The following is a 24,082-nucleotide window of genomic DNA, read 5'->3' on the forward strand; positions in this document are numbered from 1 at the left end:
CAGTTTGGTCACTTGTGCAGCTATTTCTTTATGCACCGTAGAGTAAGTAAAGGAGCAAAGAGTTGAAATAAATCAGGATTAAAAATGAAAGACAATTTATTAGAAATCTTTTAAATTTCATCTTTCTAGACCATACTTAAAATGGTTCCAGCTATAGTTCCATGCGGCTGAAATGTATATTATTAATAATTGAACATTTAATAGTCAGACATACATAAAGCAATTACTGACACTTCTATCTCCCTTTTCACACAAAACCAAACAATTTAAATTAGATTCAAGTCCTCTTTAAGGTGAATAAAAATAGATATATTAAATATAACTATCTTTTCCAACATATTCAAACAACAGTATGGCTATGGGAGGAGTCTTTTTTTAATGTTATTTGCAACACTGTGTTATAAAAGGGAGAAACAACATACTGATTTTCAACGTAACTTCTCCAGTTAACATTCAATTGGAAGATCTTGAGAACAAATGTGAATGTTTCTCAATGTATTAACTGGGATTGAATACCTTGTGGATTCTCTGATGTGTAGTAGTGTTTTGCTTGAGGATACAGTGGTTTCAGGTGTGGGACTGGAGTTGGCTGGTTGGCTGGGTCTTTATTTTTGCTAACTTGCTCTTTTCTTTTTTTCTTACTGCCTTATAGAACATTTCTATATCCTAACATGAACATAATTTGGTGGCGGCCTGAAATGTTACATTCTAGTTTTATCAGGCTTTAGGAATAAGTATTGTATAGGATATGGGATAAATCCTTCCTCCAGGGCACTGTCTGCTGCATGTAGCTGTCTGTGGGGACGGCAGCAGGAGATGGCAGTAAAACTTCAGGAGAGAACCTGCACAATAATAACTTATGGAGAATTTTGGGCTTCATTCTTCCTTCTGTGGGGATGTAAGCTGAAGAAAGATGCATCAAGAACATTTCTAATTGGTGATTCCCCTCATTTGAGTCCAGTATGTAGCTTTTGTGATTTGAATCCCTCTTGAAAGGAGTTAAACAGCAACATTTATACTTGACAGATGGAATAGGAACAAGTAAGCTTTCTTTTTGCAGTCCCTGCCTAATTGTTTAGTACAACTGGCTAGTTGCAATGCTAGTGAAAACACACCAGGAAGTTTTCTGAAGGTGATGTAGGAACAGGGGGTGTCTTGCATTTGGTTCTAACCTGTTCTAACACAGTGTTTATCCCTTTAGAAAGAATCTTCAGAGGAGGAGATAAGTGTGAGCCCTGATAACACTAGTGGTTGTATCTGGTGTTATCTGTGCCTTAGTGATTCTGTGTGTACATACTATGCATGTTTTGCATATACTAGATGAAGTGGACAATTAAATGGTGGGAGTTGTCAGTCGCCCACCTTCTCTGTAGTGGCATCATGGAGCTGTATGATGAGGTGTTGATTTCCTCTATGGTTTGAAGTCTTCTGGCCGGATCTTCATCTCAACCCTCTTTAGGGAATAGGTTGACCCATGCCATCCATACCAGGTGATACCATCCATGTTTTTGGTGTGTTCTCCTTTCCGGTAGTAAACCCCGTTCAGGTTGGAATCTGTGCAGCAGTTGTACCAATATCCACCTTTTCAGAAAATAAATGAACAGATTCTCAGTGAGCCACTTACTTAAAAACAGGTATGTGTTGTACTCATATCACGATGAATTATTGCTCTGTCCTGAAGAAATTGTCCAGAATGCAGTATTTGATTCCTAGTGTCTATGGCCCTGATAGGTGGTATTACATATACATTCAAGACTTAACATAGATACTGAATACACAAATTCTTTACAGTTAAACGGACAATTTAGTCTGTTAGCTTTACATTTAGTTGCTCGTTTCTCTTGGAGTATTTTGCCATCTTTCTGCCTGAGAGCATAGGCAGTGAATTTGGGGTTCCTAGTGTGGACATCTGAGGGCCTTTAGAAAGGGTTTCTGGGCTCTGTGGCTAAAATGCATTATTTTATTCAGATGGATATCAACAACTTTTATTTACACATTGTATGGGTTTGAACAGGAAGTGGAAAAAATAAAGGGTAAGAAGCAGTGGAGGCAGTTATCTTTGTGACAGTCTCGTGCTCAACAAGCTCAGTGGGGGCAGGAGGGCATTTGTGTGCATTTACCTTTACGGAACTGGGCACAGTCATCCACACACTTGTCGTTATCTTTGTCCTTTGTGCTGAAGGCTGTGTTGTTGTGGTACCTCAGCGAGTCACGTCCTGTGTTGCCAGTGTAGTTCCCCACAAAAAGGCGGTAGCTGTTTAATTCATTGCTCAGGGTGAATTGCTTATATTGTGCGTAGCGTATGTTACCTTCCCAGTCCTGTCAACAGAGAAGAAGAAATAATTCCTATTAGAATGGTTACAAAAAGACTCTGTGGCCTGTATTTATATACAGTGCATGTTGCATGTCTTTTCTCAGTCCTTTTTTGTGAGTCTTTTCTGTCTCAGGAACAGGCTGGTGGAACTTCTCTAAGGTGAAGAAACTTTCCAGAGCAAGATACCATGGTTCCAAGTCTCTGCACTGGTATCAAACAGTGCGTAGGAAAACCTGGTTTGTAGCTCCCACATCCAGCAGACTCCTTTGATAGTGTGCTGCCTCATGTCTCCTCTTTTTCCTCTGAATGAGCAACTTCTAGACATAAAGCCTTGCAGCTCACTTCTGTTTTACTTATCCCATCCCTCAAAGCAATTGAGCTGACTAGAAACTAACCCAAACCAGAACCAAGCCCAAAGGAGACTGTAGAAATTATTTGTTGGGTAATACAGTGCAAACTCACTTGTATGTGAGCCAGAAGGAATTGCTGCTAAGTAGAAGACTTGGCCTCAAAATGTTTATCAGATTCCTGAGTGAATGTTTAAATCTGCAGTGGTAGCAGTTTGATCTGTCTGCAGTGGATCATTGAGGATGCTCCAGAGCTCATGTTACTGAAGACATGGTCTACATGGAGATGAAGGTTATAACCTTGATTTTGCTTGCTGGAGAACATGGTTCTACTTTGTCCTTGAATCTGTCACTAGGACCATCCTGCTTCCTTCTTTTATAGATAAAGCATGCAAATTCCTCAGGCCTTCAATAGCAATAAGAGATGGTATCTGCTTTGGAAGAACTACTCCATACAAAACAAAACCAAAACATCAGCCAACAACCTTTGGTTGCTGAAATTGAGAGCTTTTAATTACCTCCAACTCTACCCGCAGGACGGTGGGACGTCGTGAAAGTCGGTAGATGTTTTCATTTCCCAGCCAAAAATCTCCCCGAATATTGCCAAATCCTTCCCTGTATTGTTTCCAATCCCTATTGAAAGATGTCAGACCGACTTTACGCCTCTGAATGATAGTCCAGCCACCTCCATCTGTCTCCATGTCACAGAACACCTAGAAGAGGAAAAATGCAGTGCTTATCAGGAGACTTAGGAAGTTTGTTTTCAGCTGAAACATGAAACTACACAGTTCCAGCTTTCACAAGTTGAAGAACTTCCTGTTTTATTTAAAAAGAATTAAAACAAAAAACCACTGTTATCTGAACATCTTACTGTTTGCCCTGCTTAAATATACTTATCTCCAAGGTTTGTCACTGTAAAGGTGCTGGCTCAAGGTTCAGGGCATCATAACTCAGTATGTGCTCTCTTTCTTTTCTATATTCTATTTCAGAAGGCACTTAATGTTTGTTGTGTATGTTACATCCTTACCTCCAGATCTGGACTGCCCAGGAATTCATCAGGAGGCAGCTTGTAAACACCAGAGATGCGATAGTTCCTCTGATAAAGTGATGAGCAGTCATAGACAGCATCTACTTGAATCAAAACCATAAAGTAAGAATCTGAGCAGTGAGAATAATGCCTCCCTCCCCGAGTCGGATTTCTTTAAAGCTTCATTTGTAGTACAAGAAATAATTAAGCGAGGAAGGTTTCTTACAAGTCTATTTATCTGAAATGGTCCAAAGAGAGATCTTTCTTTTCACATTGCTACTGTATATGTTTGTGTTTAAAGGTAAGACGCTGTAATTGCTGTCCCCTTTCAGTAGTAAAGCCTTATCCAGTAGAATGGATGGGCCTGCTGCCAGGTGCTGCTGAGATTGTGTGCTTGAACAGGTTAGCTGTATTTGTGGGAGAGGCTCAGCACCTTTTGCACTGGAGCTGTGACAGGTGGTGGCTTTTAGCTGCAGTCAGTCTCTGTAAGCCTCCTTTCCTCCCTGTGCAGCAACTGACTTGGTGCTGTTTCGGAGGAAGATAAAGCAGCTGAAGCAAGGCTTTACCTGTTCTGACAGTTTTCAGTTTAGTACAGTCAATGTGTCTTACCTGGTGTAGTCAGACACGCTTGAATTAAACACCTTCTGGGCTACTTTCTTGTGTGTTGTTACTTTTTTTTCCCCTGTGCTTTTACTATAGCTCCAATGAATTTAATCCATAGTGACACCTCTAAGACCTACTGTAAACAGTGAGTGGTGTGTCAAAGCTGAGCAACTCAAACTTCCTGCCAGCAGAATGTAGTAAATAGGCTTAGAAGCTCTTAGGAAAACAAAATGGGTGTATGTGTTTTCTTTTTTCTTCTGCAAATTCAATCATCCTGGAAATAACAGTCTAAAAGAAATCCGAAGCTTGTTGAAATAGTTTTCTCTTTAAGATAAAAGACAACAAAATCTGAATAACGCTTTCTTCTAGAAATTGCTTTACAGGGAGCTGAACTACAAAATGCACCTGCATTCCACATTACAAGCCTGTGCAATTGCTGTGTGCACTGAAATCTTCCCCTAGGGAAGAGAGAATTTTGAGTGATTTGAATGTGTTTTGGCTGGGTGTATATCACTGCTTACATGTTGCATCATCTGCACCTTTTGAATTTTGAAGAACTGTCATTCAAATAGTGGCTCAAGTCTCTTGCTCAGAGATCATCATAAAGATGCAATTACAAATCTACAGTAATGCTTGGAAAGCGTTTCCTATTGCTTTACCAACTTCTGGTTCCCTGTCAGCACTATGAACTCAAAGGATGTCACTGCCAGAGCCATTTCCTCCCAAAGCCAGCTCTCCTTTTGGATTGGTACTTCAGTGCTCAGAAAGTAAGGTGTAGGACTGAATTAATCACTGCACTAATACATTATCTATTCAGTTTTTCCACTCTCTGGTAACAAACATGCAGGCATTAAAATACAGCTGGATCTTTGGACTTTTGACATGAAGTCAAATTGCTTTTTTCCTGAGGATCACCTGCCTAAAGAAGTATTTTAAGCAGATGTATTCTGTACACAGTCTGGATAAGCACATTAGTGGGACATGCTAGCATTAAGAACTAATCATTCATTTTGAGCATTAAGATGTGCAGCTGGGAGCTTGGAGACTCCCTCCTTACCAGCTGAAGTTTGCGTGACCGTCTGAGCTGCCTGGAGTTGCATGATATCTATCTGGTTGTTCATTTCGGAGTACTTGCTCTCAGCATCAATGAGGCGGGACTCCATCTGCTTGGTGCTTCCTTCCAGCTCCATCACCTGCATCACCACATTCACCCAGTCACCTTCCTGCTTCTTGCTCAGCTCCTGCAGCATTCTGCTCAGGTTGGCTACTTGCAACTTGAGCTCTTTAATCTCATCGCAGCATCCCATCATCTTGGACTGTATGTTCCCATTGATTGTCCTCCTTTTAGGAGGCTTCTGCAGCAGTGCTGGATAGACAGCAACAGACACAGTGATAATGCAGAGCCATGCCAGCTGAACAGTAGATCTTGCCGGCATTTCTGCTTACAGCAACAGAAAACTTCCAACTGACTGAGGGTAGTCTGAAAGCAGCTGGGGTATGTATGAAACTTTCTGCAAGTGCTGCAGCAGAGTGGTACCTTGCTTTCTTCCAATGAAGTGAGTCTTTGAAGGTGGAGCCTGTAGAATCAGCCTTTTTCCAGACCCCTCCTGTCAGAGTATGAGCTTTCTAAGTCTCTCTCAAAGCATCTTAAATACGTTTTTTTCTGTTTACTTCCACCCCCTGAAACTATGTGGAGCTTTCTGGCCCCTCCCAGTTCATCTGTTCGTATCAGGTATTTACTGGGTGAAATTGGAACAGGTTTTAGCCAAGGAAGGTTGGGAAGTGCAGGAGAGACTTCACACGCCTTCAGGACAGAACTGAGTGGGAGAGGGCTAGGAAATGAGGAAAGTTTCCAGTAAATTTTTGCCCATTGGATTGTAGCCCTCTTGGTGACTAACTCTGGTGCTTCAATAACATGAGAGCCTTGGAGGTGCTGGATGTAAAAAGTCTGTTCTAACAGGATGAGTTGGTTTTTTTGTTTGTTTTTTTAATCTTTGGAAAGTTCAAGGGAGGTAACTCCCTATAAGGTACCCATAGCTGCAGAATAGCTGCTAACATACTGTCCAGGAGTTGCAAGCACAGAGTTATTACTCCCCGCAGTGTTCCATAATTTAGGGAATATGTTAACAAATTAATTTGTTTGGCATCTAATTCTCATCTCTCTGGACACTCTTGTGTTGGGAGTGCACGTTCATGGACTTCAGTGCTGTCCTTTTTAGAGATGGGACATCTAAGGGTGGGGTGCACAGAAGTCTGCAAAACAGGTAAATCAAACCCCACGCTTCTGTTTGTGCATGGTGGACAAGCGAGAGAACATTAATGCTGAAAGGCCATCTAACTAAAGTTGGCAAGCAATGTGTTTTTTACAGGAAACAATCATTGTAACTCCAAGTGTTACGGAGGCCAGTTTATTGATAAGGCTTTGAGAAAGATGATCTATGGGTAATTAAAACATCCAGAGTTATATAAAGCGTAGGTTTAAGAATAACTTTTAAATCTTTAGACCTTCAGGGTGTAAGTCAAGCATCAGCTGGGTGAGATCCCAAGACTTTCTTTTTCCTCTGTATCCTTTAAGAGTTAACAAGTTGATAATAGTTGTCTGATCCCAAAGTAGAAAGTTTCATCAGTGCTGTAACCTTTTGCTAAAGGTGTGCAGCTTTTCTTCTAGATCCTTGTAGATCAATTTTTACCTCACAAACTGCCCTGCACTTGCCATATGTGTGGGTTATTCTCTCTCTGCAAAGCTTCTGATTGTGAAAACTGACAAAGATAAGATACAAATGAAGGGGTAAATGACTCGTGTGTCTGCTCCAGGGGTAAATGCCATGAAGATTCTTGGTGTCCAAGAAAACAAAATGAAGCTAATCTTGCTCTTTTTATGAAGAAAATGAGAATAAACACAGCAGAGACATATTATCCCATCTAAAATTCTTTTGCTGGTCCAAAGCAGCTGCAGGATTTTGTTTAATTAAGATTAGAAAAGCCTTGGTGATCTCCCATTCTCTTTTAGCTGGTATAGTTTCTCCTCCTTTGTTACACTTTTAGCTAGATGCTTCATTTCTGTCTCTGATTTGCAGCACAACTGGCAAAGAGCTTTTCTGCAGAACAGAAATGAGACTCCTCACCTTTCACCAGGGTGCAAAGATTTAGGAAGATGAAAGCATCAAAGTGCTGAAGATGCAGAACGTGTTAAAGAGGAAGAAGAGGATCTTCTGGAGATTAGAGATCTCCATGAGGGCACCGTAGGTGCCTTGAGCTGCGCTGCGGGTGACTACCTGTGTGCTGTATTTCAGTCAGAGACCCTGCAGTATGTAGCACCAGCTGGTGAGGCTGCTGTGTGCTGTTGCTGACCTGAGGTATCACCAGAGATAGATGTAAGTATGTAAGTACAATTTGATTGAAGCACCAGAGGACACTTCTATTTACAGTACATCTTTGGCTTCAGTTGTGTTGTTGTCATGGGCATTCCAGAAACCTTCCATTGCAAAACTGCTTTTATACTTCAGACCAGAAAGTGCCACTGCACACAGATGAAAGCCTGACCTTTTTGTTCTGTCTCTAATCCTGTCTGAGCCCTCTTCCAGCTGGAGCTTCTGCCATTCCCAGGGGCAAATTCTTCTCAGGCTGCCTGCGATGAGAAACATGTTTTCATGGAAGCTGGAACAAAGAGCATGATAAGCCCAACTCTGGCTTCCCTACCCCAAAAAGCCACCCTGCTAACGTCCCAATCTTGTTATATAGGATTGTGATCCTCTCTGCTGCTTCTCTAGCTTACAGTAACTCTTTTCTTTGCCTTGTACACTCTGAATTCCCCCACACTCATGCTTGTGTCATGTGGGGCAGATCTGGAAATGAGTAACTGTTGTCCTTGCATTCCCTCTTGATTTAAGTTTTAGAAGTATCTAGAATTCAGCCAAGCTCCATGTTGCATCCAGATGTTACAAAACAGGGCATAAAGCTTCTGAATCCCTTTTCTAAACTATTTAATTGAAAATGAGACAGCCAGGGTTTTGTTTCAGATTCAGTCTCTAAACTCTATATCCTAATTCTGGACATATTTCTGTTACGTACTTTGATTTTCCTCACAGGAGACTATTCTGTTCTATCATTTTGTTCTCTGTAAGGTGCAACTAGCATTAGGCAGGATTGCAAAAACACAAATCTTCACATCTGTCATTGCTTTTGAGGAAGCATTAAGAGAGATTTAGGCGGACATCTCTGTTGGCAGAGGCCTTAGCCTTAATGGAATTTGTGTTTTTTGAGTGTTGAATCTCTCCCTGCTGCATAGAAAGTAATAGTCTGTTATATGTATCAGTGTAAGTTAAAGCCAGATAAAATCAGCTGTAGAATTTGACAGTCTATAGGAAATAATTCTATACTTAAAATAGGGCCCTAATTTCAAGTTGAATTTTGGAAAGTGGCATAACTGTGGGCATAACTAAAGAGCAACAGGTTCCCTGACAGCTGAGTAGGTCCCAGTCCTATTTTTTACTTTCCCTTAATATTGATAGAGAAATTCAGTCTGAAATTCATTGTCCTGCCTTTCTTCCATTATATTTTGTATTTGGAGGTACTCCGCTACATAGTAGCTAAAAAGATGATATCTTAAGGTCAATAACATGAGGCAGATTCTTTCTGACTTCCTTAAGGATGTTAGGTTTGAAGTGGTTGGGAGGATTAAGTATAAATATCATTACAGTTAGCACTCACCTTGAGATGTTGTTTTATGTTACGTAATTAGAGAAGTATATTAATATCACTCAATTAGAACCAGGTATCTGGCCCTGGGGGGCCAGATTAAATTAGAGATGGGTGTAAATGACTGCCTTCTGTGTAGAGTATTTCTGGCAGGTGTATGTGAAGCTGAGAGAAGAAAAGCTGTGCCCTGTGGCTATTTATTTGGTAGACAGTCATTGCAAAACCCTTAACACGTATCTGGCAAATGCTTAAATCTTGCATTCCTGGTGCCTGCTGAGATGGCAAAGATGCTCAGCTCTCTCCTGGCGGAGCCCAGAGGTCCATGCTTTGCCAGAGCCCTCTGAAGATCTGCTTTTCCCTTCAAGACAGCCACGAAGCATGGAAAAGCATGGATCTGTTCACCTCTCTTTTTAAAGATGAATAAATGTTTAATATTCACTTTGCTATTGCTGTACAGTAATGACTTTTGGAAGGGTGAGGATCAGGTGCAGTTAGTCTGGTCTGTAAGCGGTCACTCATTGCAACTGTTTATTGAAAACAGCTCTTTGCTGGCAGTTCTTCTTTTCTGATGTTTGTTGAATCAAGAATTCAGGGATGCCTGAACACAAACTGTAGAATTGAGGAAATTAGCCTATAAATCCAGTTCCTTGTGCCAAAGGATTATCTGTTCTGCAAAGTAGCAATAGCATCCACTTCTACTCGCAGAAGCAAGCTCTTACCACTTCTGAAGCAAAAACAAGCTTGGATTAGGTGGATAAAATCTGCGAGATAGAGGAGGTTTGATTTTAAACAGCGTTGAAGAGACAACTGTGGCTGCTTTTAGATGTTACGCTCAAGCTGCTTTATTGCAAAAATAAGGGTTTACTTTTTCTAACAAGCCTTGAGATGCTTTCTGGAGATAGAAAACGTGTGTTGTCTCCCAGATAGTCTTGGGACTTCTTGGAAAGTCTCTAATATTAATAAAACTAACTGAGGAAGATGAAGGAAGGTCCAGGCTCTTATTTCTAATTCTTGAAGATTTAATATATTTTGAGTGACAGAATTTTGCTAGATATCCTGTAAGGTAGTGGATGACTGGACTGTATAAAAGGGAATGTTTCTAGTGAGCATTAGACATTGTGCCCGGGGTTTATGGAGGAGGAAATCCATCAGTGGAGTGTTTTTCCTGCTGAAGACAGTAAAGTTGTTATTCATTCCCAGTTCATGTCTGGTTTCTATTTAAACAGCCTTCAAAATAGACAAGCAATAGAAGTGCCTTTCTCTCGTTCTTCTTTTTGTAATTCTAGCTCAGAAGTGGGCTTTGCACATTGTTTAATATCTTGATAATTAAGCAATAGGTTCGTCTGACCTCTCACAATTAATAAAGTTCGTAGATTGAAGATTTTGTCCATATTTTGTTTCATATCAGGGAATTTGTCAGGGATAGACACTGTTTCCCATTACTATACCATTCCATCTCTGCAAACTGTTTTTCATCAGCCTTGTCACATCTTAATATCCTGCTCATTCTCAAGTGCTACAGACAGGTTAAGGTTGGACAGTAGGGTTGGATGTTCCCCATGCTCAGCTCTCTCCTGTACTGATTAACAAAGAGGGGGAAAAAAAATGTAATCTTGGATTTATGTCTTCTCTTTGCACAGCTCTCTGTGCCAGTCTCTTTTCCTTGTCCAGCTTCCCCTTCTATCTCTGCTGAAGACCGTGCACTTGAAATATGGAAATTAATGCTTCTGATATTGTTATTGAGATAAAATTCAATTATCCTGTACTGCTTTATGCAAGTCCGGGTGGGTCAAACTCATATAAAACTGGTGGAAATCACTTTTGCAGCTGATTAATGCTTATCTTGAAGGAAAGTATAGGGATCTTGCAGTCTATTTTATTGGTTTTCTTATTCACTTTATTCCATAAAAAGCAAAATCAAATACTGTATTTTAAGTAGTGAAATGATTGCAATGTATATTAGAATCTCTGCCTTGAAACAGCTTAAGAAGTCTCTTGCTGTCTCCCTTGGCTCCCTCTGTAGCTTTATTTTGTGTACCATTCTGCTTCATGTAAGCAGGAAACAATACAGATGGCTTGGGCTTTAGTTAGAAGACTTTAAGTGTGTACATATGGCATTTAAAAGATTGAATTTGGGGATATTTTACTTGAACATTTGTCTTAGGAGAAAACAATTCACAACTTAGCATTTCTGGAAGGAAGAAAGTAGCTGCTGTCCAGGCCAAAATACAATCTAAATCTCATGGAAATAAATTAGATGTAGTATACAGACACTGTTGAGGTCTGAAAGGATGCTGTGATTACCAAGGATTTATTGCTGGGAGGAAAGTCAGTGAATATCCAGCCATCATCAATGAAAGTTTGATGTGTGAGTCTTGATTTGGAGGGATTTCTGTGTTCTTCATACCAGTTGTAACTCTGTGTTTAGGTTCATTTTTGCCAAAGCTATGGATGCTTTCTTCTTCCATTTCTGTAAGCACCCTTTTAATGTGCTCTATCAGGACACTGACAGATTCTCCATCAGTGGCTTATCCCAGTCCAAAGAATTACTTAGCTTTACTCACTGTCTGGGTTAGATCATTTATTAAGAGTGATTTATGGTTAATAATAACAACACTGTGTTATATCTATTTCTGTATATTCTTTTAAATCCAGGTCTTTCTCCTTCCCCTTTTTTCCTCTCCCTCTCCTTAAACAGCTACAACTTAGAGTATTGAAACATGTAATTGTACGGTGGACAGCCAAGAAAGTACAAAACAAAAAGGAATGATTGAGTGCACCAGGGAGCGTCAGCAAAAGTGCAGTGCTAATAGTCAAAGAATAAAAGATAATGGACAATTTGTCAGGACACGTTGACGAGAAAGATAAGTTGGAAGTAATTAACTGCCTGACATACTGGAAGTGATGTTCCTGCCAATGGCTCTTTAAATCATCAGGATATGAAATGTGACAACCATTTATCACTTTTATGGGGCACTGCTGTCTAGCGTTCCCTTGAGAAGCATGGAGTAGTATGTACTTTGACTATCTTATTTAAGAAAGGCATGGATATATTCCAAGAGCTTCCCATTTTGGGTTGCCTGTGTGTGAAGAGCTGTGACTGTGGTACGTTCTTAGTCTAAGCCTAATTTGACCTCAAACTGCTCCTAGTTCCTATTTCCAAAGGTGTTTTACTTGACATTGCCAGGTATCCAGTGTGTCCATGAGCTTGGTTCTGTAGTTGTCAAGAAAGGAAACTTTCAAGGAGAGAATATATATAGCACTTGAAAATGTCCCTTCTCTTGACAGTCTGTTCAGGTGACTCCCTTTAATACTGTGGATTTCATTGTCTTATATGAATCAGTGCAACTGTTATGGGGAAAAGATATGTATGTATACGCTATCATTCTGATAACAGGTAATGAAGGGCATTTCTGCAGGCTACACCTATATGTAACAACATATTCAAAGGCTGTCTATATGTCTGTATGTTGAACAACATATTCAAAGAACTGTCTCTGCATTGCTGTCACTGTCCCTGTTTCGATAGGTTTTGCTGTTTCCTCTCCCAACTTTAACAATTATTAAGATTGGATTGTAATCTGTGGTGTAACGTGCTCAGTTGTTGCGATGTCAATGGGAACATATAATACAAATGGAAGGAAAAAATATCAGCACTGTAAAGTTCTTAATAAGTGCAGCCGGTATTTGGTGGCAGGAAGGTCTTGTATGCATAGAGGTGGGTAAGATGGAAAAAAAATGCTAGGGATGAAGTTCTACCTTAATGCAATGAGATTCTCAGGAAATTAAAATGAAGAAATGGAACATGAGAGCAGGCACTGAAGTTTTGCTCAAGCCCCTTTTTGATCACTGTTAAATCTTGTTTGTATCCCTAAATTTAATGGTAGCAGAGAGGAAAAGTGATAGCTGGTGAAATAAAGCAAGCAAAACCTCAGAAGAATCCTTTCCAGTGTGGTTGCCAGTGATTGATTTTCTTTAAAGGCAGATGTCCTTATCTGAAAGTATTCTTACATAATGCATGTGTGCTGACTTGGCAACATCTGCATCTTCAGTTCCACCAATTCATATGCCTTCTTGTCAAACTGGTTGTGCACAGCTGTGCATCTATTGGATTTGTTTTTGCCTATTGTGTAAATGGAAAGCTGACATGGATTGTCACCTTACACGAGTACTTCCAAATGGAAATCTCAGTGTTGGAGGATGGACTTCATATAAATTCCCAAAAGGAAATCTACTTAATCCGTAGTCAGAAAATGCCTTGCAATCCAGTTTTATTTCGCATATGCAGTGTATGTAGTCCAGCCTTTCTTAACACTGCATCCAGGAAGCTGCTTATACTGGTAGAATGAAGCTAGCAAACTGCTATTTACATTAATAATCATGTACAATCATTGTTTTGTGTAACAGGTCTTGGGAATATGTGCAGAAAATATGTGTACCCCTATTGTAGCCATTGTGTCTCTTAATTAGTCTAATCATTCATTTAAAAGTTTTAAAGACAAAGAAGCATGTTCCATTGGTATTTCTAACCGACAGAACGTGATACTATCAAGGAGAAGCTCATACCAGCCCCTTAGTGCTGCCAGCTGTGTTCAATGATCTTTCTCTTCCCTCTTCAGCATTAACAATAAACTGCAACAGCCAGAAGCTGCTGCTGGGGTGCTGGAATATGCCATGAAGCACTTTGGGGAGCTGGTGAGTCATGATGGATATCTATTCCTTGTGTCTAATGTTGTCATTTTATTTTGAACTCTGTTTTTGCTGTGTGTTGGGAGGGAAGGGTGTAAGTTTCTGTTCTAAGCTTTACATGCTTGAGAGTTTTTTGAGAAACTGTTCTAGGTAACACCCTCCAGGTAAGAATTTAAGTTAAACCTCTGGCTTCTTCCATTCATGAGGCACATGAACCTGTCAGAGAGTTTATGGGTACTCGTTTATGGAACAGTAGGTTGACCAATCCTGTACAGTTTTGACTGCTCACAGAAATAAATTGAATACAGAAGGATATCTTCTCTTAATGACCATTTTCCTTCTTTTTCTCTTTAATAATAATTTCATTTGGGGTTTCAAATACCTGTGTTCTCCAGCCAATTGTACTTTGTTAACAACATGATTTTGCGGTGGTAATTCTTGCAGTGCCTTAGGGGGATTGTTTGGGAAGAGAAAGCAGCGCTCTAAGCACAGTAGGCCAGGCTTTTTCATTAGGAGCTGCTAGAAAATGGGAACAGGTTTAAGCACTCACGGTGGAACTCATTTGGATAGAATTCCTTTGGTGTTAGGATTATGTGAAGTTTTGACCTGACTGGAACAGAGATCCTTCTGGGAGAAATACTGACTTCAGAACATCTTTGCACCTTCTTATGATTCCATGGGACAGTTGAACACAACTCCTTGTTAGCTAATTCTGACCTCACTCTGAGAAGTAATGTATTTCAGTAAGCAGAGTTTCCTAGAATAGGCAGTGCAAAGAAATTAAGCTCTGTTTTCAGGAACTTACTTGAAATGTTACGACTAAGCTGAGGAGTTAAAGGGATGGTATTTAAATATCCTAAGTGGAAGACCTGGCATGCAGAGCATGGGCTATGTTGACCCTACCCAGTGGGTTGAGAAAAGAATCCATGCTGCAGTATATGTCAAAGCATGAGCTGCCAAGGGCTAAGCAGAAAAAACTTTGGCAGAGATCAGTATGGAAGAAAGATCCAAGGCATTTTATTTCTTGAAATTTAGAAACCAAATCTAGGAACAGACTGAAGATAAGGATCACCATTTGGTTTTTAAAACCTCTGTTGCAAACCACAGACTTCTTTTGTAAGGGTCTTGGTTGGACCCTGTCATACCTGCCTGATCTGCTGGAAAATGGCCTAGCAGTAGCCAGACACACTGTGCACACTGTGCTGTTTTCTTTTCTTCCCAGTTAGTCACACCATTCCTCAGCACAGCACAATGGCAAACTGAGTATTTAATAAACTTGCTGTTTTTGCCTCTTGCTCCCCTGCTCCAAGAAGAAAAGCATCAGGCAGAGCTCAGCTACTAAATCTAGCATTTCAGCAGTGGGAAATTTTACCATCTCTCTGGGTAAAACTGATGCATTGATTCATTTCTGTTAAACTTGAGCAATGCTTAAAATTTGTTTTCTCATGAGCTCAAAGCTTTTTTCTGTCTCACAGACATCTGAGTGAGTTTATTTCAAATCATCAGAGGGCCAAATGGGCACCATAGATGTAGTATTTTCCAAGAAGAGTTACAGTAGATAATATGGAATGTTGAATACTAATACTGCTATTTTTTTTCTGATTTTTATTATTATTTTCTAATCCTCCAGGAAATTCAAGCTACCTGGTATGAAAAACTTCATGAATGGGAAGATGCCCTGGTGGCTTATGACAAGAAGATGGACACAAACAAAGATGATCCTGAGCTGATGCTGGGACGGATGCGTTGCTTGGAAGCGCTTGGAGAATGGTAAGAGGAATGCCTGAAGACTGAGAAAAGGCCAGCTGATTATATCAAGTCTGTCCCCATATTAAAGTAATCTGCAACCTCTCCTTTTATATTTTCTTGCTGTTTCAGAGATACAAGCTGCTCTACTTTTCAAATCACTGCCTGACTTTTCTGTGGATTCTGTCACCTACGTGATTTTTTTTGTTGCCTGAATTCCTTCTTACCCAATAGTCTGAGCATTTCCAGAAGTGTATTTCTTTGTTCATGGGAGTCATAATTGTAAATAACATTCTAAGTGCTTTCAGGTGAAACATTTGATAAATTAGGTCTGTAAATCTGCAGCCTGACGATCCCATCAACTCCATTTTTAAGAGAAGGATGACCTCAGGAAACATTGATTGGGCAGGATTTGTCAAAAAAGATCATAAAATGAGTTAACATTGGCCCTCCTTTGTAAACTTTATTACTAAAGTAACAGATTACTCATTGTCAGATCTACTCTACCTATCCAGAATCCAGTCCTCTGCACATCTGGTAGTGAAGTTGTCTGCTTCCCAGTCATCGCCTTGGTGTCAGACTATGCCAAGTAAATTGCTCTCACTTTGAAACCCTTGTGAATTACCAATTTTTTTGTCACCCTTTTTAACGTATATTAAGCATTGCCTTTGTGAAAGTTTGGGACTTCAAACTCTGTGTTAAATGTGTGCTGTCAAGAGGTAATTGAATAGAGTCTATTTTCTTGAGAGGATGAGCTCATAGTCTCTTATAGCTTGATAGTTAAGTTGAGGCTTCTTTTTTTTCTCCCTGCTCACCTCAGTTCAAAGAAGATAATGGAAGAAGACATATCCTGTGCACTGTAGTGTGGAGTTTTACCCAGGGGCATAACTGATGCAGTTCAGGTGCCGCCTTTCTACTGAACTTTTCATGTCACTAGAGCTCTCTGCTGATGGGTCCTGACATGAACCCATGGGATGGTGCACAGCAAGGAGACTCCTCTTCCCTAAAGTCATTTTACTGTTGGAAGTGTTTTGATTGTTCTTTCTACAATTCAGAAGAGCTTTTGCAAAGGTGCCGACTGTTCTCTTGCAGCTGACTTATGTAGACATCATCCCCAGACTGAGGACTCCCTAGTTTGGCTGCTGATACTCTTCAGTAGCGTTCGACATGATTATTTTGTGTTGTTGAAGCCTTCTTGACATAGTATGACACTTAATCTAGGGCTGATGCTACACAGCATCATTATTTCAGTACTCTGTGCAGTGACATTTTGAAAGAACAGCCAAAATATTCTTGGCTATTTGTCTCCTGATGTGGTTATGTCTGCAAGAGTCATGCTACTTCATTAGCATCTACTAGTCTTGATTTACTGCTGTTGCTATTTGGCTTGGATTTTCATTTGTTGTGTTTTATTTTCTCCTGGGCCATTAAGTTGTCAGAATGACTGTCTTGCCTGTGGCAGCCCATTGGTTCTGTTTGACTAACTCATCTTTCTTTTTGGGAGAGGAAAGGATGACAGTAAAGGAGGAAAGTTGGCAGCTATTTCGCTGCTGCAGAGTATCCAGCCTAAGAAATGCTGGAACTGCAACACCCACAGTACTTGGTTTGATTAACAGAGCATTCACAGTTGATTTAAAAGACATCATATAAAAAATACTGGTGTTTCCTCTCAGCTGGAGATGAAATATCTGGAGTCCCTGCTGAGATCTTGCCACAACAAGTCTTCATAATAGGTTACAACAACACTGTTTTTCTAGTTTCAGTCTTCAAACTTAATTGTATGTTTATCCAGAGTGTTTGATAGTGGGAACCATTTGTAAGCTGTTCATGTAATATATTCCTTGTACTGAGGCTTCCAGAAAAAACAGATTTTGATAACTTCTGATCTTGTTTTTTAGTACCTTTGGAGTATTATTTTTTTTCTTGGATTTATGGACTGTAGTTCACGGATCCATTTGTAGAATAGGCATTATTAAATGCTGAGTAACAAATGCAAACTTCTGTCTGGACTTGTTTTCAAGGCATAGTGTGTTCTTAAATTATTTTTGGATGATAGGATGTTTGTCATCAAAACAGCATGTCAGAGTTGGCCAGGTGAGAAGAGGCAAATCCTGTTCTCCACTCTACATAAAAAGAATTGGGCCTGTTGCTTAGTAAAGATATAATTTTTGGAAGAAACTTTTCACTGATTAGAAGTTGTTGTTTCTTTGTAGGGGCCAACTCCACCAGCAATGCTGTGAAAAGTGGACACAGGTCAATGATGAAACTCAAGCTAAGATGGCAAGGATGGCTGCTGCTGCTGCCTGGGGTCTAGGTGATGTATCTTTCTAGCTGTGCTTGTGTGAGCGTGTATGACAGCCAGCAACGTAGAAGCACAGATTTAACTTTATAGCAACAAATTGTAAGAAACAGAATAATCAACACAATCTGTTTGTATTGAGACATGAAGTAGGTGTCAACACAAAAGCTCTTTGGAAAAGCTGTGTTTACATATGGTGTCCCTGTGTGGTGTCAAGTAACAGAGACTGCCTTCTGGGTCTGAGTAGATAAGCAGTTACTTAAGTGGTCTCTCTTAGTTTTACAATGAACGTAGCTCAGACTTGAAATGAGGTTAATAGGATTTCTCTGATTTCTGGCAGACCCTTATATAGAAATTACAACATTATCCATTGAGAATTTTGGTAGGTTATCTTCACTGAGCGGGCAATCTGAAGTGGAGTAAATCTATAGGTGATCCAAAAATTCCTATTGCTGATAGCCAGGTATTTGCTAAAAATGCTTGTGAATCACTTGTTTGCCAATCTTTGGGAAAAGTTTATCTTCTGCTCTGTGGAACACTAGCTCATTTAAATGTTTTGGCAATGGCAGTGGCAGTGGCTGAGTCATGTAAGGAAGATGTTAAAAATCCTCATGATGAATGTGCCTAATCATGCAATATTAACTGAAGAGTCTTCTGACATCTGTCTTGAGGTTGATTAATTGTAAAAGATCAAGGAGAATTGGTTCAAGCAGGTACGAGTTGTCAATTCAAATGCTATAGGCAGAGGGAAGCAGTAGAAGTTCCCAGAATCATACTGAATTCTGGCCTAGTCACTGAGGCCTAAGCACTGTAGAATAATTCTGTTCTCATCTCACAAAGGGGGCTGTTGCATTGCTGAGGATATTTGTGTCTCTGCAGGTCAGTGGGACAGCATGGAAGAATATACCTGCATGATCCCAAGGGACACCCACGATGGTGCCTTCTACAGGGCTGTACTGGCTCTTCATCAGGACCTTTTCTCTCTGGCTCAGCAGGTAACTCCTTCCTAGGCTTCCCAAAAAGCTGATTTAGGGTGGGCTAGATTGCATAGCTATGAGGAAGGGATTCTGTTTCAAAGCATTTAGCTATATGTGAATTGCTTAGTAATCTTTTTTCCACTGAATGTATTAGACCTTGTTGATTGAGCTTGTCTTCTGTTTCTAGAAACACAGCAGTGAATACATTTGTACAGATGTTAGAGGTCCAGAGCTGTAGGGTGCAGAGAGCCTTAGCTATTCCTAGACTTCTTTCTTTTGTCAGTTTCCTAGAGGAAGTGCAAAAGTGTTATCTCAGCAGGGGTCCCATTCTGCTTGATATAAAGATACTGCTTGATAAAAGACATTAATGACATAAGACATATGTAAGAATCTCCATGAATATTCTTTGTGCTTCTTATATTGCAGCATTTTCAGTGAACTGCTTGTATAACTCACCAGAATTTCTGCTCTGATTTGTTTGGCAGCAGTGATAAATCTTAAATTAAGATCAGAAATCATGGCAAGGAATGAATTCATTAAATAGAGCTGTATTGGTGAGCACCCTTGCCACAAAGGAGATTTACAGCAAGACTTTCTCCCTCCGTAGATGTGAAGCTTGTTGTTTACTTTCCAAGGAATCTCAAGTAGTATTTCTCAGAATTCTATTCTAACTTGCCAGCTTAGATAAAATAATAGTTTGGACTGCTTTGTTAAAACCCATACATAGATTTTTGAATGATATACACAGTAGAATTATCCAGGCATTCAAAGGGATAGAGTTCGTGATTAACCTTGAACATTTTAAACAGGAAAAACTCTTGATAAGAGATTATGTGATAACTGGAACCAGAGGAGGATTGATTTTATGCTTGAAAAACATGCCTTAGTTGCAGTGAGAGAATTGGAATTTGCAGATCTTGTAAAATTCATAAAAACCTGCTGGGTTATGTAAAACAGTGAAAACCACTTTCTGTCATTGTGAATTAAGAAAGACATTTATTGAGTCTTTCTGTAACTGGCTCTCTTGCACTAAAATGCAAACTTCTGTTTTCCTCCATGAGTGTTTTTAATGATGATCTCTACAATGAGAACAGGATTAGAGGCCCTGCAGACTTTGATTTTGTAGAGGGACAACCTATGCAAGATGTTCAGGTGATAAATAAAGTTCTTCCTCCTATACCTTCTACTAGGTTCTGCTTTCCTGTTGATTCTTCCTGCTCATAGCATCCTTTCCTGATCCTTGCTGGATGATGTGAACAGTGCCATCTCTGTTCAGGAGATGGAACAGATGAATATCAGTTTGAACAGCTGACTCTGGGTAAAACACCCCCATCTTCACTCCAAAATCTTATTTTATTTCAGTGCATTGACAAGGCCAGAGATCTGCTAGATGCTGAGCTGACTGCCATGGCAGGTGAGAGCTACAGTCGAGCCTATGGGGTAAGTGTCTCACTCTTAGCCTTCATTCTCCTCATTGCTGCTTCATAATATCCCTAGAAATCAAGTGAAACTTTTGACTAGTGTTAGTATCAAACATAAGATCTTTTTAAGACCAAGAGCTAAATGTCTCTTGTCAGGTAAGAAGACTGCTTAAGGACAAATTAAACAATGAAATGAACTCTACCCCTCAAAGAAAGTAAGAATTGACATTTACAAATGGTGTATCATCTAAATGTCAGTATATAGTGATCTGTTCTTTACCTGTTGGGGGAAGCTCATGGACTTACAGTTTGGGTGCCAAAATGCTGTTTGTTAATTATAGATTTGTTCTGTAGTGATTGGGATGGAATGTGATTGTTTCCTTTAGGCTATGGTATCCTGCCAGATGCTGTCGGAGCTGGAAGAGGTTATCCAGTATAAACTTGTACCAGAACGCCGCGAGATCATCCGCCAGATATGGTGGGAAAGACTGCAGGTACGTCAGTGTAAAGACCAAGGATGGCAGTGCTGATATTCTGAGCCTGAACAGCTTCCTTCAATGTCAGTGTGATGGCTCCAGTTTCTTGTTCCAGTCCAATACCACGTGTTCTTACATGGCTGTGTGCTTTCTGTCTCCTTTGTATTGTCCCTGTTGATCTTTAGGTTAGTCTGCCTGAGGTGTCTACAGATCTGGCACCTTAATAGGGTGATTTAAGCTTGAAATGAATCTGTACAGAGTGGAGATGCTTGTAGCACCTCCAGAGCTGCTGCTTGTCTCAGTGTTGGATCTCACCTAAAGATACTGGTTCCAGTACAACTGGTTTGAACTTTTTTACCTGTCTATCTGCATTTTAAGGAGAATTAAATTCCCTCAGTACTGGAAAAGCAGACAGAGAATTCACATCCATGTAAAAAATTGTTCTTTTCTTGAAGTATTCCTGGAAAGGACTACAAAAATGCATAGGGTAAAATGTTCTAATTATAGCAAATTTTTATGGACTGTATGGAAAAGGAATTTCTCCCCTCGCAGATTTCTCCACTGCTCTATATGCCTTTTTATGAAAGACTGTTACTGCTGCATGTTTTTTTAGCTGTTTGGGAAGCTGTGACAAAGGCTTTAGTCTTTCATCTGCATTCCTGTCTGTAAATGCTCAGGAGTGTTCCGCTGGGGTGGAGAAACTGTGTGTGACAGGAAGTGTAATGTCTGAATACAGCTGTTGCTGGTTCTAAAAGCAGTACATGCAGTTCTTACACATTTTACAGCTTCTCTTAAATAATTTTCAGATGCCAGTTGGATGTGTTGTGTACTTGGGTGTCAAGGAACAAACTGTCTAACTTCCCAGACTTTAATTTTGGGGAAGAGTAAAAAAGAAGGATAGATGCTTTGGTACAAAGGAGGTTGCTTAGGAATTCTCTTCTATACTTCAAAATAAAATCTAAGTTGCCTCTGGATTAATACTAACTTCAGAGCATCACTGTTAACTCTGAGGTACTTGGTCACTGCAGCAAGCACTCTGCATTCGGTCATTGCTATCCCTTCTGAAATTCTACTTTGCTGTAGTGTCCTTAAGCATTTGAAATGCAAACTCATCCTGATGTGATTGTTCTGGGCCTTTCCCTTCAGGCAGGCATGAGTTAGGCAATGCTTTCACAAGCTGTATAGCAGTTGGGACTGCAGGTTTTGGCAGGATATCAGTCCAGTCGTGCCAGCTTCTAAAAGCAACACATGCAAGGAGAGGAAAAAGGGTGATAAGAAAAATGTCTTTGTAGCCTTTTTTTTATTTTTTATTTTTTGTCATCTGTGTATAGGGTTTGTCACTGTTTAAACCAAAAACAGACTTTAAGGCTGGGTTGAGAAGGCTTATATAACATTTGACATGGTTTGGAACTGCACAAATAACTTCGATGGTTTTGGATGTGTTCTTTTTTAGAAGCTTTTCTTTTAGAGGAGAAGAGGAGAAGCTCTTCTCTAAGGGAATATCACTAGACTGCAAGCATTGAGCTGGCTTTCCATGCACTGTGGGCTGCAGGTTATAAGGGTCAGGGATGTAACATGCTTCACAAACTGCAGCTTAAAGAAATAGCCAGCTAAGTTGTCTTTTTTCTTCGTGTTGGCCTGCTGTGAATTATGGCTGATTAAGTGTCTCCATCATGGGAAAAGTCCCTTTGGTTTCTGACTCAAGGCTCTGTGGGATAGGCTGAGTATATAGCAGTAACACCTTTTCTTCCTTTGTCTCCTAGGGCTGTCAACGAATTGTGGAAGACTGGCAAAGAATATTGATGGTTCGGTCTCTTGTTGTGAATCCTCACGAGGACATGAGAACTTGGCTTAAGTATGCCAGCTTGTGTGGCAAGAGTGGGAGACTGGTGAGCATTATCAACCAATACAGCAGGTTTTTAGATAACTGATTTCATTGTGCCACTTCAGGCTTCCAAATACTTTCATTAATTAAATGGGATTGGCCCTCCTAAGGAAGATACTAGTCAGAAATTACTGAAATGCTAAAACTGCAGCAGGCATATAGTTAATGCTTGTAGTCAGTTCGTTTTGTGAGATGAGTATCATACCTGAGGGCACCTTCAAGCCATTTTTTTTTTGCCTGCTCTGCCTGGAAGTTCTTATGCAGAATGAGTATTTAATAGTAATAGTGCTCCTTAATGAAGCACTCTTTGTCAAATCTAGAATGTGATGTTAATATCAAGGAATGCTACAATTCAGTTTCAGTATTCACCACTAGATTTGTTACTGAAAAAACTTGAAGCAGACTTCACCCTCTGTATTGGCTTCTGAAAAGGTAATTTAATGCTCAGGTTCCAGCAAAGATATATGTGGTTTTTAATGTGGTATTCTTATGAGTCCAGGAAGTGGTAAAAAAGGCTGCTGCCTCTGTGCTTTATATTGCTGGTTTAGATTTTTCAGTGGCACACAATTCTGTGGTGAATATGAGATGGAGGTAAGGATGAGCTTGTTTTAACTTCTTTTTTTTTTTTAATGTTTGTAATTTCCTCCAGGCTCTGGCTCATAAGACGCTTGTCCTGCTCTTGGGAGTAGATCCATCCCGACAGCTGGATCACCCACTGCCAACAGTTCATCCCCAAGTGACTTATGCATACATGAAACACATGTGGAAGAGTGCCCGTAAGGTACAGAACAACATTATACCCTCTGCGTTTTGTTGCTTGGTTTTTGTGCAGTGCCATACATTTCAGCTCTTCATAGTCTGCACAGGACAAAGAAAAGGGTGAAGGTTTTGCTTTTGATTTTCTTTAAAGAGTCTCTTTCCTTATCATTATTTTAAAGACAAGCTTTTGACATTTTAGTTTAAATCTCAGTAGACAGAGAAAACCTGGCCCAATTTTATTTTCTGTGTGGAAAGATCTGTTGTTAAAGCAGTACCAGGTATCCAAGACGTGGCAGCTAAGATTGATTGTCAATAGTGGTAGTTCTTTCCTCACCAGAGTTTTACTGTGTAGGCTCAGCACTTCGCTTTTCTTCCACTGTTCTGATTGCCAGGTCTCCATATCTTACGCATGGTCAGGGCTACACAATGGAAAAAGAAAGGAGTTCTTTCAATTCCAGTTTTAGAATATCTAGAACAATTTGTACTTAGTTGCTGAGCAGAACTTTTATTGAGGACACAATTGAAAATTTCTAGCTGAAAAGCAGCTGAAAAGTACATAGGGTTTTGTCAGGGGAACAATTTGGCTCTGAAGAGCCTGGGATGAATGTTTATGACATTGCAACACAGAGAGAATTTACATACTCAAATCCAATAAGCCTCAGACTAGCTAACTTACCTTCTTTTTCTTTTTTAATATACATTAAAGCCTCCATTTATTGTCATATTCTGCCACATCTTTTTTGAATTTTTTTCTGTCTTTGGGGTTGCCAGTACTGGAGCGGAGCCACTGCTATGGGATGATGGCCATGACCTAACTATTCTTTATTTGAATTTAAAAAAC

At 40.0% G+C, this 24,082-nt stretch overlaps 2 protein-coding genes across 6 annotated transcripts in view; one reads left to right on the plus strand and one right to left on the minus strand.

The window, feature by feature from the left end:
- Positions 1-24,082, plus strand: part of MTOR (mechanistic target of rapamycin kinase) — a 56,382-nt gene that overhangs the window by 17,620 nt on the left and 14,680 nt on the right. For 2 of the 4 annotated variants that reach the window (XM_015882433.3, XM_085509761.1), the window contains exons 29-36: positions 13,609-13,684; positions 15,309-15,448; positions 17,638-17,738; positions 18,603-18,718; positions 20,063-20,140; positions 20,508-20,615; positions 22,361-22,486; positions 23,132-23,263. In XM_015882433.3, the coding sequence (XP_015737919.2) occupies positions 13,609-13,684; positions 15,309-15,448; positions 17,638-17,738; positions 18,603-18,718; positions 20,063-20,140; positions 20,508-20,615; positions 22,361-22,486; positions 23,132-23,263 (877 nt within the window). Of the gene's footprint in view, positions 1-7,368; positions 7,475-13,608; positions 13,685-15,308; positions 15,449-17,637; positions 17,739-18,602; positions 18,719-20,062; positions 20,141-20,507; positions 20,616-22,360; positions 22,487-23,131; positions 23,264-24,082 lie in introns of those variants that run through there. The other 2 variants (XR_014932112.1, XM_085509762.1) reach the window with 2 other exon arrangements.
- ANGPTL7 (angiopoietin like 7) lies at positions 73-5,912 on the minus strand. 2 transcript variants are annotated; one of them, XM_015882434.3, is made up of 5 exons: positions 5,349-5,912; positions 3,689-3,792; positions 3,180-3,374; positions 2,121-2,319; positions 73-1,581 (listed from the first exon to the last, which is right to left on the minus strand). In XM_015882434.3, the coding sequence occupies exons 1-5, from the start codon at positions 5,725-5,727 to the stop codon at positions 1,412-1,414; spliced, it is 1,047 nt and encodes a 348-aa protein (XP_015737920.1). In that variant the 5' UTR covers positions 5,728-5,912; the 3' UTR covers positions 73-1,411. The 2 variants fall into 2 exon arrangements, with proteins under 2 accessions (XP_015737920.1, XP_015737921.1); XM_015882435.3 differs by having other exon boundaries at positions 3,689-3,789; positions 5,349-5,910.

Source organism: Coturnix japonica, chromosome 9 (genome assembly GCF_054131305.1).
Source record: "Coturnix japonica strain WE chromosome 9, WE-NBRP24, whole genome shotgun sequence".
NCBI classification, from domain to species: Eukaryota; Metazoa; Chordata; class Aves; order Galliformes; family Phasianidae; genus Coturnix; species Coturnix japonica.

Coding starts and splice junctions, on each gene's coding strand:
- ANGPTL7 (XM_015882434.3), bottom strand. CDS start 5,727: ATGCCGGCAAGATCTACTGTTCAGCTGGCATGGCTCTGCATTATCACT. Junction 3,375..3,688: donor TGGGCAGTCCAGATCTGGAG/GTAAGGATGTAA, acceptor TTCCTCTTCTAG/GTGTTCTGTGACATGGAGAC. Junction 2,320..3,179: donor TCCTGCGGGTAGAGTTGGAG/GTAATTAAAAGC, acceptor CTCTGTTGACAG/GACTGGGAAGGTAACATACG.